At 42.7% G+C, this 15,397-nt stretch overlaps 1 protein-coding gene across 4 annotated transcripts in view; it reads right to left on the bottom strand.

Moving 5' to 3' along the window:
• LOC124871346 (collagen alpha-3(VI) chain-like) overlaps positions 1–15,397 on the bottom strand; it is a 109,101-nt gene that overhangs the window by 29,269 nt on the left and 64,435 nt on the right. For all 4 annotated transcript variants that reach the window (XM_047370603.1, XM_047370604.1, XM_047370605.1 and 1 more), the window contains 3 exons: positions 10,244–10,855; positions 1,757–2,377; positions 1,047–1,643 (listed from right to left, as the gene is read on the bottom strand). In XM_047370603.1, the coding sequence (XP_047226559.1) occupies positions 1,047–1,643; positions 1,757–2,377; positions 10,244–10,855 (1,830 nt within the window). The remainder of the gene's footprint in view (positions 1–1,046; positions 1,644–1,756; positions 2,378–10,243; positions 10,856–15,397) is intronic.

Below are 15,397 nucleotides of genomic sequence, written 5' to 3'. Positions count from 1 at the left end.
GTAATATTAAGTGCAAATTCATTTCTGAAGATATTAAGGTGAAACCTTATCGGTTATTTTAAGCTAACGGGATAGTTAACTTGTGTTTTTTTTTTCAAAACCACATCAAGCTTTATGATAGCTAGTGTACACCTGCTTTTATTGATTTTGTTGTAATCACAATTTGACTATACTGTTACCTTGAAATAACCCAGCTAGTTGTACTTTGTTCTCTGAGGAAAACTACGTTTGTTTTCTTTAGAATAAGACTCCATGCCTCGAGAACATGAGCTTTGTTCTGCCCAGATCAGAGCATGGTTTGAGATGGTGTGAGAATGAGAGGTTGTTGTTCCACAGCCATAGATGTTCAGATGTAAACTCTTAACTCTCCAGTGATTGAAATTAATTTCCTTTCATTGGATGTATGCCTTCCAGCCTTCCAGTATGATTGTTGCAAAGTAACAGACTGGATCCAGTTGGCTGGATAGACAGATAACATTTGACCGATTGCCATTATAATTTAAAATGGACTCTTTTGTGTTACATTTAGGTCACATTGAACTGTCTCACTGAATTAGAATCTGCCCTGATGATTGGGTTGTATTAGTATAAATTTGATTTATTGTGTATTTCTGTGTAATTGGAAAAAGATTTGACCAGTTTTTCTTGCAAATAAACTTTATTATTAGTTATTTCAACATAATTCGTCTGTAATCACAAGAAAATCAAAAAAATCATTTAGAAATGATGTTGATAATTTTAAGTAAGTCCTATTTCAGCTTCTGCACAGAACAACAGAGGTGTGGATCTTGATGAATGGGTGCAGTGTATTTGGTTGTGTTTACTTTCTTGTTTTTAGTTTTACAAGCTTCAAAAATACTTGGATACACTCAGTTATTATCGATGTTTGTTGAGTATTTTTTCTGTGTTTTTAAGCCACTCATTTTGTTTACATTGTATCTACTGAACCCAACCTAAGTATTAAAAATGTAAATTGGGTCACATACGTCCCCTTTATAGCCTGGTGCACATATTAATGAAGGATATTTGACATGCACATGACTTACTTGGAAAATCTTCTGTGATGAAAACATCCACAGGGACCCCACTCAGTCTGGAAATAACCTTTTCTTTTACTGTTGGCAAGTTGGGGAATGTAGGTACTGTAACAACATCTTCAGAAGATGTGGCAATCTGACTTAGCTGAGTTCTGTCAGCATTTCCAGTCCCAACACCAATGCAGTTCACCCGTTTGTTCTTTAGCAAAGGTCCAGAGATAGACACGGGTTGGGTGGATGGTGCCCCTGTGAGAACTACAAGATGCTGGGAGGCCTCAGACAGACGAACACCGGCCGATGGTTTTACCTCGTTTTCTAAGACATAATCAATGGCATTGGCCAGTTCTGAGGAACGTCCACCTATCTGACGAAGGCGTTTGACAGCAGACAGCACAGCTTGCTTGTTGCTGTGTGTATTGAGTGAGAACTCTGTTTTAGCTCTGTCTGCATACTGAATAACAGCAACACGGACTCTATCAGGCTGCACATCGAGTTGTTGGACAATGCTTATGATAAAGTCCCGAATATGGGCAATTCCATTGGGACCTGTGCTGTCTGAGCCATCAATGAGGAAGATGATATCTTTTTTCCCAAGATCCAGAGGGGCTGCAACATAAGCACACAAATATGGATATAGCAAAATGAAAATTTATTTTAGCAGATATTCAGTAATTATCTCCAGTTTGTTACCAAATAAATTTTAAAATAACATTTCTTACCTAATTCCACTGTTGGAACATAACTGCTGATAATGTCAGCAGTGGATATTGTTTGGACTGAATTAATGAGTTGTGGTTCCACTCTTGAAAGTTGTTTGAAACTGTCAACGGAGTACACAAGCCCTGGCTTTAGGGAAATCTGTCTCAGCTCATCTGGATCTGCATTTCTTGAACCAATTGCAACAGGCGCAACCAGATTTCTCTTTAGCTGGTCAGCCTGTGTGGACACATCATCTGAAGACTTGCCACCTGTAACCAGAATGAGGAACTGAGGCACCCCTTCCTCAACACGGCTTCCTGCAGATCTCTGGTAGATGTTCCTGGCAACCCACTCAAGGGCACGGCCAGTGTTGAGGCGATTTCCACCACTGCTTCTAAGTTCTGACACAGCCTGGCGAACTTCACTTTTAGTGGAGTACGCATTGAGAAGGAATTCTAGCTTCGGAGCGTCGCTGTACTGCACCACTGAAACTCTGACCCTATCGAGTCCTACATCCAGCTGGTCCACAACTCTTCTTATCATGTCACGAATGGATGGGAACTCACTACGCGTTGCGGAAGTGCCATCGATGAGAAACACGACATCCCTCTTATCTCCAGTTGCTGGCGGTGGCGTGATTACTGTTAAAATACAACCAGAAGATGATGCTGTGATTAATCCAAAATTTACTTAGAAGCTGAAAAAAAGGAGAAAACGTGGGACTTACTTAGGACTTGTGTAGAGCAACAAACTGAACCAAGTTAAATTATTTAGTGTTAATCATTGTAAGAAATAAGAATATTTCTGTGTTTTCAAATTGCTGTACTCTAAAATAGTTTTCCACTGTGAAAGAATTAAGAAGAATTTCCTGCATACTGTGTTGCCAAGTAATGCTTTGCTTTGACTTGAGAGGTACTCAAGCTAAAGATCTGTGTTTAATGCATTGCCAGCACTGAATTGCAACCTTAAGCCAGACTATAAATAGCAACAGGTGGAAAACTATATGTTTGCTGATTAGTATCTGTGTTCTTTTGAGAAAGCTTTTATTTTTAAGTAAACATCAGGAGTCCCTGAACATCATCTTCTTATTTTACATTTGGCTTTTCCCAGTCAGGGAAGTCACCAAGTCATCTGTCTTCATCTAACTCTATCTTCTGCATTTTCTTCTCTCATACCCACTATCTTTATGTCCTCTTTCACTCCATCCATAAAACTGCTCTTTGGTCTTCCTCTAGGTCTCCTGCCTGGCAGTTCCAGCTTTAGCATCCTTCCACCAATGAACTCACTATCTCTCCTCTCTACATGTCCAAACCACCTCAGTCTGACCTCTCTGGCTTCATCTTCAACACATCTAACATGAGCTGTCCCTCTAATGTTCTCATTCCTGATCCTATCTGTCCTCATCACTCCCAAAGAGAACCTCAACATCTTCATTTCTGCTACCTCCAGCTTTGCCTCCTGTCTCTACTTCAGTGCAACTGTCTCTAAACCATAGAACATCGCTGGTTCTACCACCGTCTTGCATAACTTGGCTTTCAATCTCGCTGATATTCTGTTATCACACAACACACCTGACATTTTTCTTCCAACCTGCTTGGACATGTTTCTTTACGTCTTTTTCACACTCAACGTTGCCCTGGACTGTACTGGGCTTATCTCTGTTCCCTGTAACCTCACAGCTCCACTTGGGTCCCTCTCATTCACACATGTATTCTGCCTTGCTCCATTCATTCCTTTCCTTTCCAGGGTAAACCTCCATCTCTCAAGATTTTTCTCCACCGGTTTTCTGCTCTCCCACCAGATCACAAAGTCATCTGCAAACATCATAGTCCATGGAGGTTCCTGTCTAACCTCATCTGTCAACCTGTCCATCACCACAGCAAACAATGAGGGGGTCAGAGCCGATACTTGACACAGACCCACTTCTACCTTGAAGTCCTCTGCGACACCTACAGCACACCTCACCACTGTCTTACAGCTCTCATACATGTCCTGCTCCACGCTAACATTCTTCTTTGCTACTTCAGACCTCCTTATACAATACCACAGCTCCTCTCTCGGCACCCTTATATGCGTCCTCTAGATCTACAAAAACGTAATGCAGCTGCCTCTGACCTTCTTTACCAACATCCTCAAAGCAAATATTGCATCTGTTGTACTTTTTGTTGGCATGAAACCAAACTGCTGCTTACGGATGCTTGCTACTAACCTCAGTCTAGCTTCATCCATTCCTCATACATCTTCTCACTCTCTAAGATCTCATTGAACAGCCTAGTCAAAACGTCTATTGCTGTCTCTCCTAGACACTTCCATACCTCCACAGGTACATTATCAGGACCAACTGCCTTTCCAATCTTCATCCTTTCTTCTGCTATTTGTTACCTCTTATTTATCAACTCTTCACATTGCTCCCTCCATCTTCCCATCACACTTGTTGCACCTATCAGTACGTCTCCATCTCGATCGTTAATCACCCTGAACATCCTTTCCATCTCTGCCTCTCTGCCTCACTAACCTGTACAAATCATTCTCTTCCTCCTTACTGTCTAACATATACAAGTCACTATATGCCCTTAGTTTGGCCATAGCTACCTCCACCTTTACTTTACGCTGAGTCTCCCTGTACTCCTGACACTCTTTTTGGTCCTTACAATGTCTGACTTCTTCTCAGCTGACCTCTTCCTCCACACACACTCCTATACTTCCTCATTTCATCTCACAGTCTTATCTCAATGTTCCTTTCAGAAGATATACCAAGTACTCTCCTACCTGTCTCCCTCATAGCATTAGCTGTGTCTGGAAGCACCTCCTAGCCACCAGAGTCTGTTCCAACTCCTCCATGAAAGCAATGCAAGTTTCTTCCTTTTTCAGCTTCTACAACTTTGCCCTCTGTTCTGACCTTGTCCTCTTCATCTTGCTCACCATCACAGTAATTCTAAACACCACCGTCCTTTGCTGTCTGGCAACACTCTCACCTAACACTACCTTGTAGTTACTGAGTTCCTTCAGATAGCATCCTCTACACAAGACGTACTCCACTTGTGTGCTCCTACCTAAGTAACCCTGTGTTCCAGCTCTTTCTGTAGTAAATATTCACTTCAACCATTTCCATCATATTTGCAAAGTCTACCACCATCTGTTCTGATTGTTGTTCATTCCCACTGAATGTAGTCAGCTGAGGTGGTTTAGGAATTTGGTTAGGGCGCTTCCTGGACACATCAATTTGGATGTTTTCTGGGTATGCCTTAGTACGTGGAGACCCTGGAGCAGACACATGTATCCCAAAGAGGCATGTCTGAGTTTTAATTCTCACCGTATTACTTGTCTACCATCCATTCTTGGATAAGCAAAAGACAATGGATTGATGAAATGTATGTCAGCCAACATTTGGACATAATGACCACTTTCACCCTCTTCGTTACATTCTCATACTACTCTCTAATTCTGCATTATTTGCTGTTATTTCAGCTTTTAACTTTGTTCTCTCTCTTTTCTCTTCCTAGAAGCTACACCTGGCCTGACTCTGTGTCTACCTGTGACACCTTTCTGGAGAGGGGCATCGTCCAAGCTTCTGCTTGTAACAACTTAATGCTCACCTTCTACAGATGATCCACATGGCCCTGTCTTTCAGTGTTTAACCCTTTCTCTCTCCTAGACATGGCTACTGACTGAGCTTCTACTGTGACTAACTCTATGTTCTCTCTTTCAGACTCTAACCTTGAAAACTGGCTCAGAGTTTATCTGTTCTTTCTTTCTAGATGAAACGACTAAAGGAGCTACATCCATTAACATTTACTTTTCCTTCCCATAGAAAGTACTCCTGGATCAGTGCTTCTTTGTTCTCTTTGTATCTCTGCTCTGTTCTCTCAAACCTCCAGTCGGTCGTGGCAGATGGCCGCTCACACTGAGCCTGGTTCTGGTTCTGCTGGAGGTTTCTTCCTGTTAAAAGGGAGTTTTTCCTCTCCACTGTCGCTACATGCATGCTCAGTATGAGGGATTGCTGCAAAGTCAACACCAGTGACTGTCCACTGTCTCTACATGCTCATCCAGGAGGAGTGAATGCTGCAAGTCACTGACTGGATGCAATCTGCTGGGTTTCCTTAGATAGAAAAACTTTTTATCCAATTTGAATAAATAACTGAATCTGACTGAACTGTTCAATGGTTACGATTAATTGGAATGTATGAACCTGACTGTTGTGAAGAACCTTGAGACAACATGTGTTGTGAATTGGCGTTATATAAATATATAAATAAACTGATTTGATTTGAATTGAATTGAAAATGGGTGTGGGGCTCTTTTAAAGATGGCCCAACAGTCTAAGGATGTTTCACCACTATTATAGGAGCACTAAAGCTTGTTGTATTACTGATAAGTAAGTTTGCAAGCTTTATTTATTTAACAACATCTACAAGTCAAGGACTACAACTCCAGCTCCAATGAAGTTGGGACATTGTGTAAAACATAAATAAAAAAAGAATACAATGATTTGCAAATTCTATTGAAGCTAAATGCAACTGAATCCACTACAAAGACAAGATATTTAAAGTCTGATCTTCAAAAGGTTTGCGCAAACAAAACCACATGCAAACACCTTTGCGTCCACAAAGCTGATCTACAAAGGCAGTGCTAATCGGATTGCGTGTGCAAAATCAGCGGAAATGTGGGCGTAAACGTTTTACCACCCGCAATGTGAATTTTCAAACCTAAAACTGTTTGCGTGAGCAATTTTTGCGTGCGGATTTAGCACATTTGAAATGCAGGTACTAACTGGGACAAAAACATGTCTGCAGTCGCTGTGGTGAGAAGGAGGCATAGACTGCAGAGCAATCGGATCTGGATCAGTTAGATTACGTGGTTTAAATGTGAACAAATGCCAGGGGAGGGTTTTGTTTATACAGTAAAAAATTATTTTGTGTCACCAAAAAGCAATACACTATCAAACACGTTATTGTCATATTTGCCTGTTGTTGGGTGTGACCAATTTGCAGACGAACAGTTGGGAGCAACATGGTGAGTCGAAGTGTTTAATAATAATAATAAACTTACAAGGAAGCAGGACATGGAACACGAACAAGGTAACTGGCATGGAGTACCAGCTACACAGAGACATGGAGCAGATAGTAACCAGAGAAATTTCCAGGGTAAAAATCAGGGATGTTAAGAGGAGGAACCAGTGAGGAACAATGAAAACCAGGAAGCTAATATACTGAGGGAAGTGGTGTATGAACCAATGAAACAGGTAATCAGGGGAAACATGACACAGGTTTGGAACAGGCTGCAGAGAGACTGAGGGGAATGTATCTATTTGAACTAATAAGCAGAGGGAAAGCAGGGACATGAAGAACTGAGCTGGAAACTTGACTAAATGATAAGACCAAGGGAAAAACAGACCTACAGGAAAATATAAACAAAACACAAACTCAAAACCCTAACACTGGCAGATAAAGACAGTTCTCGTACTTGTCGTCTTCCGCTTTATCCGGGACCGGGTCGCGGGGGCAGCAGACTCAGCAGAGACGCCCAGACGTCCCTCTCCCCAGACACCTCCTCCAGCTCCTCCAGGGGGAGCCCAAGGCGTTCCCAGGCCAGCCGAGAAACATAGTCCCTCCAGCGTGTCCTGGGCCGTCCCCTGGGCCTCCTCCCGGTGGGACATGCCTGGAACACCTCCCGAGGAAGGCGTCCAGGAGGCATCCGGTATAGATGCCCGAGCCACCTCAACTGGCTCCTCTCGATGTGAAGGAGCAGCGGCTCTACTCCGAGCTCCTCACCCTATCTCTAAGGGAGTGCCCGGCAACCCTACAGAGGAAGCTTGTTTCAGCCGCTTGTATCCTGGATCTCGTTCTTTAGGTCATGACCCAAAGTTCATGGCCATAGGTGAGGGTAGGAACGTAGACCGACCGGTAAATCGAGAGCTTTGCTTTCCGGCTCAGCTCTCTCTTCACCACAACAGACCGGCACAGTGTCCCCATTACTGCGGCAGCCGCACCGATCCATCTGTCGATCTCCCGCTCCATTCTTCCTTCATGTTCGATTCAAATTCTTTGCAGGACAGTGATGACGTGATGTTTTAAAATTAGCAAAGCTATAACACACAGATTGCCAACTCTTACAACAAAAATCTTTTAAGTTGTTCATACTATGTTCAGGCTTAAATATTGTGGCTCGTTTATGATAAACTCCGGACTCTTTAAACAAATACTCTCTCAAAAAAAAATAAAAAACAGAACCCAGTGAGTCTCCGAAAAGAATTAAAAGATCAACGGAGGCAAACCTCTAATAAATTAATTGACAGGCATGTTTGTCTGTTATATTGTTGATATTGATTGGCCAATTTGTTGCGAGTTAAGTCGAGCAACAGTTAACAAGCTCCTATGGTGTTGTTAGCCTAGGCCAGCTGCCCCGTGTGCGCACCGATGATGGAGGACATCCGCTACTCTGGACACACTTCTGCCCTCCTGCGCAATAACCTATAATCCAATATTTTTATTAAAGGTGAAGCAGGATGTAGTCTTTGCCTCACTGGGTCTCTCCGGACCACAAACATAAAACATCTGCTCGCAGAACAACTTAATTTTGCCCAATTATGCACTGAAAGGCGCACAGCGCAAATGAACATATAGAGGAAATAAACTCGTCAAGGGAAAGGCTGAGTTGACAAACCTGCTGCTCTGAATAGTGACCAACAATGGTTAACAAACTGTAACAGTTCAGAAAAGCAGGAGCAGAGCGAAACAGAAGGAAAACAAATCATCAAATGGATATTTTATAATGCTGCAGCGTAACAATTCCTGCATATTTCTAGCAACATAGCAGACATGATCTGTTTGCTTTTCCACTTGTTCCACGAGGGGCAATCACACGCAATTTCCTCATTTAAATAGGGTGGTTTGCACCTGATTTTCATCTGTTATTCGTTGCACAATCTTTGAAAATTGCATGCAGCACACCCACTTTTTGCAGGTGCAATTTATTTATAGTACACGCAAATTAGGACCCGCTTTCTGGGATCTTTGGAGATCAGGCCCTTAATGTTCAAACTGATAAACTTTATTGTTTTTCTGTAAATATTCTCTAATTCTGAATTTGATGCTTGCAACAAGTTCCAACTAAGCCGGGTCAACAAAAGACCAGTAATGTTGAGGACTGCTCTAAAAACACCTGTTTGGATCATTCTGCAGGTGAACATGTTAGCTGGAAACTGATCAGGGTCATTATTGGGTCTAAAAGGAAAATCCCTGAAAGGCTCAGTGGTTCAGAAGCAAGGATGGGGTGAGGTTCACCACTGTTTGAACAACTGCGTAAGCAAACAGTCCAACAGAATAAGAACAACGTTCCTCAACGTACAACTGCAGGGATTTAGAAAATTCATCATCTACAGTCCATAATATCAACAAAAGATTCGGAGACTCTGGAAAAATCTGCATATAAGCACCAATGAAGTAAACCAATATTGAATGACTGTGACCTTTCACCCCTCAGGAGGCACTGCATTAAAAACCAACATCATTCTGTAACAGATATCATCACGTGGTCTCAGGAACACTTCAGGTAACACAGTTCATCGCTACATCTACAAGTTAAAACTCTATCCTGTAAAACCAAAGCTGTATATCAACAACACCCAGAAACAGCGCCGGCTTCTCTGGGCCTGAGCTCATCTGAGATGGACCGACTCAAATTGGGAAAGTGTGCTGTGGTCTGATGGGTCCACATTTCAGATTGTTTCTGGAAATCATGGACGTCGTGTCAAAGAGGAAAAGGATTGTTATCAGTGCGAGGTTCAAGGCCAGCATCTGTGATGGTATGGGGGTGTGTTCGTGCCCATGGCATCATGGGTAACTGGCACATCTGTGAAGGCACCGTTAATGCTGAAAGGTCCGTCCAGGTTCTGGAGCAACATCTGCTGTCATTCAAGCAAAATCTTCTTTAGGGACATCCTGCTTATTTCAGCAAGACGACGCCGAGCCGCATTCCGCACGTGTTCCAACAGCGTGGCTTCATATTAACAGAGTTCTGGTTCTAGACTGGCCCGCCAGCAGTCCAGACCTGTCTCCCACTGAAAATGTGTGGCGCATTATGGAGCACAAAATACGACAACGAAGACCCCGGACTGTTGAGCAACTGAAGTTGTTCATCAAGCAAGATTGGGAAAGAATTCCTCCTACAAAGCTTCATCAATTAGTTCCTCGGTTCCCAAACGCTGACTGAGTGTTAAAAGGAAAGGTGAAGAAACACAGGGGTGAACATGACCCGGTTCAGGTATGTTGGAACGTGATGCAAGCATCAAATTTAAAATGAGGGAACATTTGACCAAAAACAATAAAGTTTATCAGTTTGACCATAAAATATCTTGTGTTTGTGGTGGATTCAGGTGCATGAAGGTTGAACAGGATAAGCAGATCATTGTTTTCGGTTTTTATTTATGTTTTACACAATGTCCCAACTTCATTAGAATTGTAGTTGTACAAAGAACTTTACAGAAAATAGGAATTAAGACACTTTACCTCCATAAGTGGGGAATTCAGGCCTCAACCTTGCGATATCCTCATCTGATAACTCTGTTAGGGTGTTGATGAGGCTTTCTTGGACTGTGTACAAACCAGGGAGGTCATCAACAGTAAAAGAGTACTTTGGGACATATGACACCACCCGTAGCTCTGTGGGGTTGATCTCCCTGGTGCCAATGCTGAATGGGATGACTCCTGATTGTTTGAGGGAAAAGGCTTCACGGCTGACCTCATCTGTTGAAGGCCTACTGGACACAATGATAGCAAACTGTGGCACACCTTCTTGCTTCCTGCTACCTTGTGCTGGTATCATAACGTTCTGACTGAGAAACTGCAAGGCTTGACCCAGGTTACGCTTTCTTCCTCCAAGCTGTCTCATTTCCCTGATGCCATTCAGGACAGCTTCTTTTGTTGCATAAGTATTGAGATGCATTTCAGCCTGGGCAGAGTCACCATACTGGACCACACCAATTCGAATCTTGTTTTCACCCACGTTGAGACTCTCCACCACTCTGCGGATAAACTCCTGGATGATAGCAAATTCTCGTCCAACACTATCAGATCCATCAACAAGGAAAACAATGTCTTTCCGAGGGCCTTGCGACTGCACTGTAAAACACATAAAAACAAAATGACAATGTTATAGTCTAAAATAAAAATGATCTTAACAACCCAGTGAGCAGTAGACCTGATTTCAATGGTTTGGACCTCAATAAGACATGACTCAATGCTTTATTTTGCCGGATTTGGGTGTTATTAGTTATCCATCAGTGCTTTCACACCAGAGCTATTTGGTGCTTTTTAAAGGGACCATATTTAATTTCTTCTGATAGTCTGCTTCGTTTGGGCAGTTAACAAAGTAAACTTTGGAGCAGGTGGAATACAGTGAGAAAACAAACAGGCTGTTCAGCAAACAAATTCTGAACTAAAAAGAGGAAGAGACAACTCTTGAAGAAATGACTGTCAGACATAAATGTGATCTGAAAACATTTGAAACCTCACTTGACGTTTGTTTAACCACAGCAGCACATCGTAGTAAGTCCCTCCCTGTCTTTTTTTTCTGTACTGCTGCACTCAGAGCAACGCAACCAACAGTTTGAGCTATGTTATTGACAAATGAACGCTATGTTTGTGTGCCGGTCGCTTCACATTGTAAAACTGGCATTGGTATATTAAGCAGGTAAGAATAGAAAAGTTTTATTTTTAGCATGGGCCGTACAGTCAAATGGGTTTCAAAATTGTGTTAATTTTTATTCCTCAATTAAAGTTCACAAAGCTGCTGCAACAATTCGAAATCCTAAATCAGAAATAGACCTGAGCTTCATCATACATAAAAAAACTGAATTATTGATTACGTTTTCAGGAAGTAACATTATGGTTGCAAGTATATGTGAACAAGTAATATTTAAATTAATACATAAAAATGCTATATAACTGACCAAACGCAAACAGTAAAAGACCACAGATTTTTAGAGAAAAGAATATAAAGATCCTTCCTAGATGGTCAATTAGGAAAGTAAATTTTCATTGACCTACCAGTGCGGGTTGGGAATTGTTGGGTGACATCAAGAATCACAGTCTCAATAAAGGACTGAAGTTCTTGCTCAAGAACTGGAAGGTCACTAAATCTGGATGAATACATAGCAAAAGAGGGTTTGTGTGATACTTTCTGTAATTCTTCGCTGTCAGAGCCTCCACTTCCAATTGCAAAGGTGAAGATACCCATCTGCTTGAGAGCAGAGGCTGGTGCGTCCACACTGTCAAAAGATCTCCCCCCACTTAGCAATATGAGGAGCTGTGGAACGCCTTCTGGCTGCCTGCTTCCTGCAGAGGTAGTGAAGACATTATCCCTCAAGTATTGGAGAGCTGCTCCAGTGTTGAGGGGTCTTCCGCCTTTGTGCCTTAAACCCTTGACAGCATCAAGGATCTCGCCTTTAGTCGTGTACGTGTTGAGATAGAACTGGACAGCTGGATCTCTGCTGTACTGAACCACTGACACACGGTCTTTGTTGTCACTCACACTTAGTGTCTCTACTACTCTTTGGACAAATTCTCGCATAGCTGGGAAGCCATTTCTGGTACCGTCAGATCCATCCAGCAAGAACACAAAATCCCTTCCTGGTTGCTTTTTGACCACTAGGGAAAATAAGATTTGGGACATTTTGAGATTCAAGTATCAAATTCTTCCCATATAGAAGTAAGATAATGAAAGCAAACCTCCAATGTAAAAGTTATTCTCTTTCTGCTAGCAAAACTATTTTTTCCAGGCTGCATCTGTCCCAAATAGACTTAGCAAATTATATGTGCACTCGCACTAAACAGCATCCTACAAGATCTTAGAAGGTGAAATGTGTCACTTCCTTACCAGTCACTGTCGGTGCCAACGGTGTTGCCCTGACTAGCACTGTGCTCATGACAGAGGACAGCTGTTCTTGGACACTAGGGAGGTCGGTGAACTCAGATACTGATAGTGCATAATTAGGCTCATATGATAACTTCTGCAGCTCTCTACTGTCAGAGGTCCTTGTTCCAATACCGATCACAATGACGCCCTGCTGTTTGAGAGTAGAGGCTGGGGCATCAACATTGTCAAAAGACCTTCCACCAGTTAGCAGGATCATCATTTGTGGGACACCTTGCAGATGTCTGCTCCCCGAGGCGTTTGTAAAGACATTGCCTCTGACGTATTGGAGAGCTGCCCCAGTGTTGAGGGGTCTCCCACCTCTGTGTCTAAGCCCTCTGATCGCATCCACAATATCCTCTCTTGTATTGTACGTATTCAGATAGAAATTGACTTCAGCGTCTCTGCTGAACTGGACCACAGACACACGGTCTTTGTTTTCTCCTATATTGAGTTTTTCTACCACTTTTTCAACAAAATCACGCATGGCAGGGAAGCCATTCCTTGTGCCATCAGAACCATCGATGAGGAATACAATATCCTTTTTGGCAGTGTCGACTGGGAAAAGATAGGAAGAGAAAAAGTAAAAACCTTTGGTCAAAGTTTCCTCACTGGGTACTGATCAACTAGAGGACTGCTTTAGAACAAACTATTTGTCCTAAGCTGTTCTCAGTTATTACAGAAGGTTATCATTGTGTGAATTGTCATGAAAGACATACTGGAAATAAAACATGTTATCACATTTAATTGCCATTTAAAATGTGTTTAAAATACACTGGACATCATTTAGGTCACCAAGAGGACAGACTTTATAACATACCATGTACAGTTGGTGACTCAGGGGTGATTTCAATAACCACAGCCTCCACGGAGGCCTGAAGCTGCTGTTGGACACTGGGGAGGTCAGTGAATTCGGACACAGATAGAGCATAACTGGGATCGTGGGATACTTTCTGTAATTCTCTGCTGTCAGAGCCTCCACTTCCAATTGCAAAGATCAAGACACCCATCTGTTTGAGAGCAGTAGCAGGTCCGTCGACACTGTCGAAAGATCTTCCGCCACTCAGCAATATTAGAACCTGTGGAACGCCTTCTGGCTGCCTGCTTCCTGCAGAGGTAGTGAAGACATTATCCCTCAAGTATTGGAGAGCTGCTCCAGTGTTGAGGGGTCTTCCTCCTTTGTGCCTCAAACCCTTGACAGCATCAAGGATCTGGCCTTTTGTCATGTACGTGTTCAAATAGAACTGGACAGCTGGATCCCTGCTATACTGAACCACTGAGACACGGTCTTTCTTGTCATCCACACTGAGTGTCTCTATTACTCTTTGGACAAAGTCTCGCATTGCAGGGAAGCCAGTTCTAGTGCCATCAGACCCATCCAGCAAGAACACCACATCCCTTCCTGGTTGCTTTTTGACCACTAGGGAAAATAAGATTTGGGACATTTTGAGATTCAAGTATCAAATTCTTCCCATATGGAAGTAAGATAATGAAAGCAAACCTCCAATGTAAAAGTTATTCTCTTTCTGCTAGCAAAACTATTTTTTCCAGACTGCATCTGTCCCAAATAGACTTAGCAAATTATATGTGCACTCGCATTAAACAGCATCCTACAAGATCTTAGAAGGTGAAATGTGTCACTTCCTTACCAGTCACTGTTGGTGCCAACGGTGTTGCCCTGACTAGCACTGTGCTCATGACAGAGGACAGCTGTTCTTGGACACTAGGGAGGTCGGTGAACTCAGATACTGATAGTGCGTAATTAGGCTCATATGATAACTTCTGCAGCTCTCTACTGTCAGAGGTCCTTGTTCCAATACCAATCACAATGACGCCCTGCTGTTTGAGAGCAGAGGCTGGGGCATCAACATTGTCAAAAGACCTTCCACCAGTTAGCAGGATCAAAATTTGTGGGACACCTTGCAGATGTCTGCTCCCCAAGGCGTTTGTAAAGACATTGCCTCTGACGTATTGGAGAGCTGCCCCAGTGTTGAGGGGTCTCCCACCTCTGTGTCTAAGCCCTCTGATCGCATCCCCAATATCCTCTCTTGTATTGTACGTATTCAGATAGAAATGGACTTCAGCATCTCTGCCGAACTGGACCACAGACACACGGTCTTTGTTTTCTCCTATATTGAGTTTTTCTACCACTTTTTCAACAAAATCACGCATGGCAGGGAAGCCATTCCTTGTGCCATCAGAAACATCGAGGAGGAATACAATATCCTTTTTGGCAGTGTCGACTGGGAAAAGATAGGAAGAGAAAAAGTAAAAACCTTTGGTCAAAGTTTCCTCACTGGGTACTGATCAACTAGAGGACTGCTTTAGAACAAACTATTTGTCCTAAGCTGTTCTCAGTTATTACAGAAGGTTAACATTGTGTGAATTGTCATGAAAGACATACTGGAAATAAAACATGTTATCACATTTAATTGCCATTTAAAATGTGTTTAAAATACACTGGACACCATTTAGGTCACCAAGAGGACAGACTTTATAACATACCATGTACAGTTGGTGACTCAGGGGTGACTTCAATAACCACAGCCTCCACGGAGGCCTGAAGCTGCTGTTGGACACTGGGGAGGTCAGTGAATTCGGACACAGATAGAGCATAACTGGGATCGTGGGATACTTTCTGTAATTCTTCGCTGTCAGAGCCTCCACTTCCAATTGCAAAGATCAAGACACCCATCTGTTTGAGAGCAGTAGCAGGTCCGTCGACACTGTCGAAAGATCTTCCGCCACTC

Source organism: Girardinichthys multiradiatus, chromosome 7 (assembly GCF_021462225.1).
Source record: "Girardinichthys multiradiatus isolate DD_20200921_A chromosome 7, DD_fGirMul_XY1, whole genome shotgun sequence".
In the NCBI taxonomy this organism is placed as follows: Eukaryota; Metazoa; Chordata; class Actinopteri; order Cyprinodontiformes; family Goodeidae; genus Girardinichthys; species Girardinichthys multiradiatus.
Note: the sequence above shows the minus strand (reverse complement) of the source record. Positions and strands in the feature narration are given on the sequence as shown.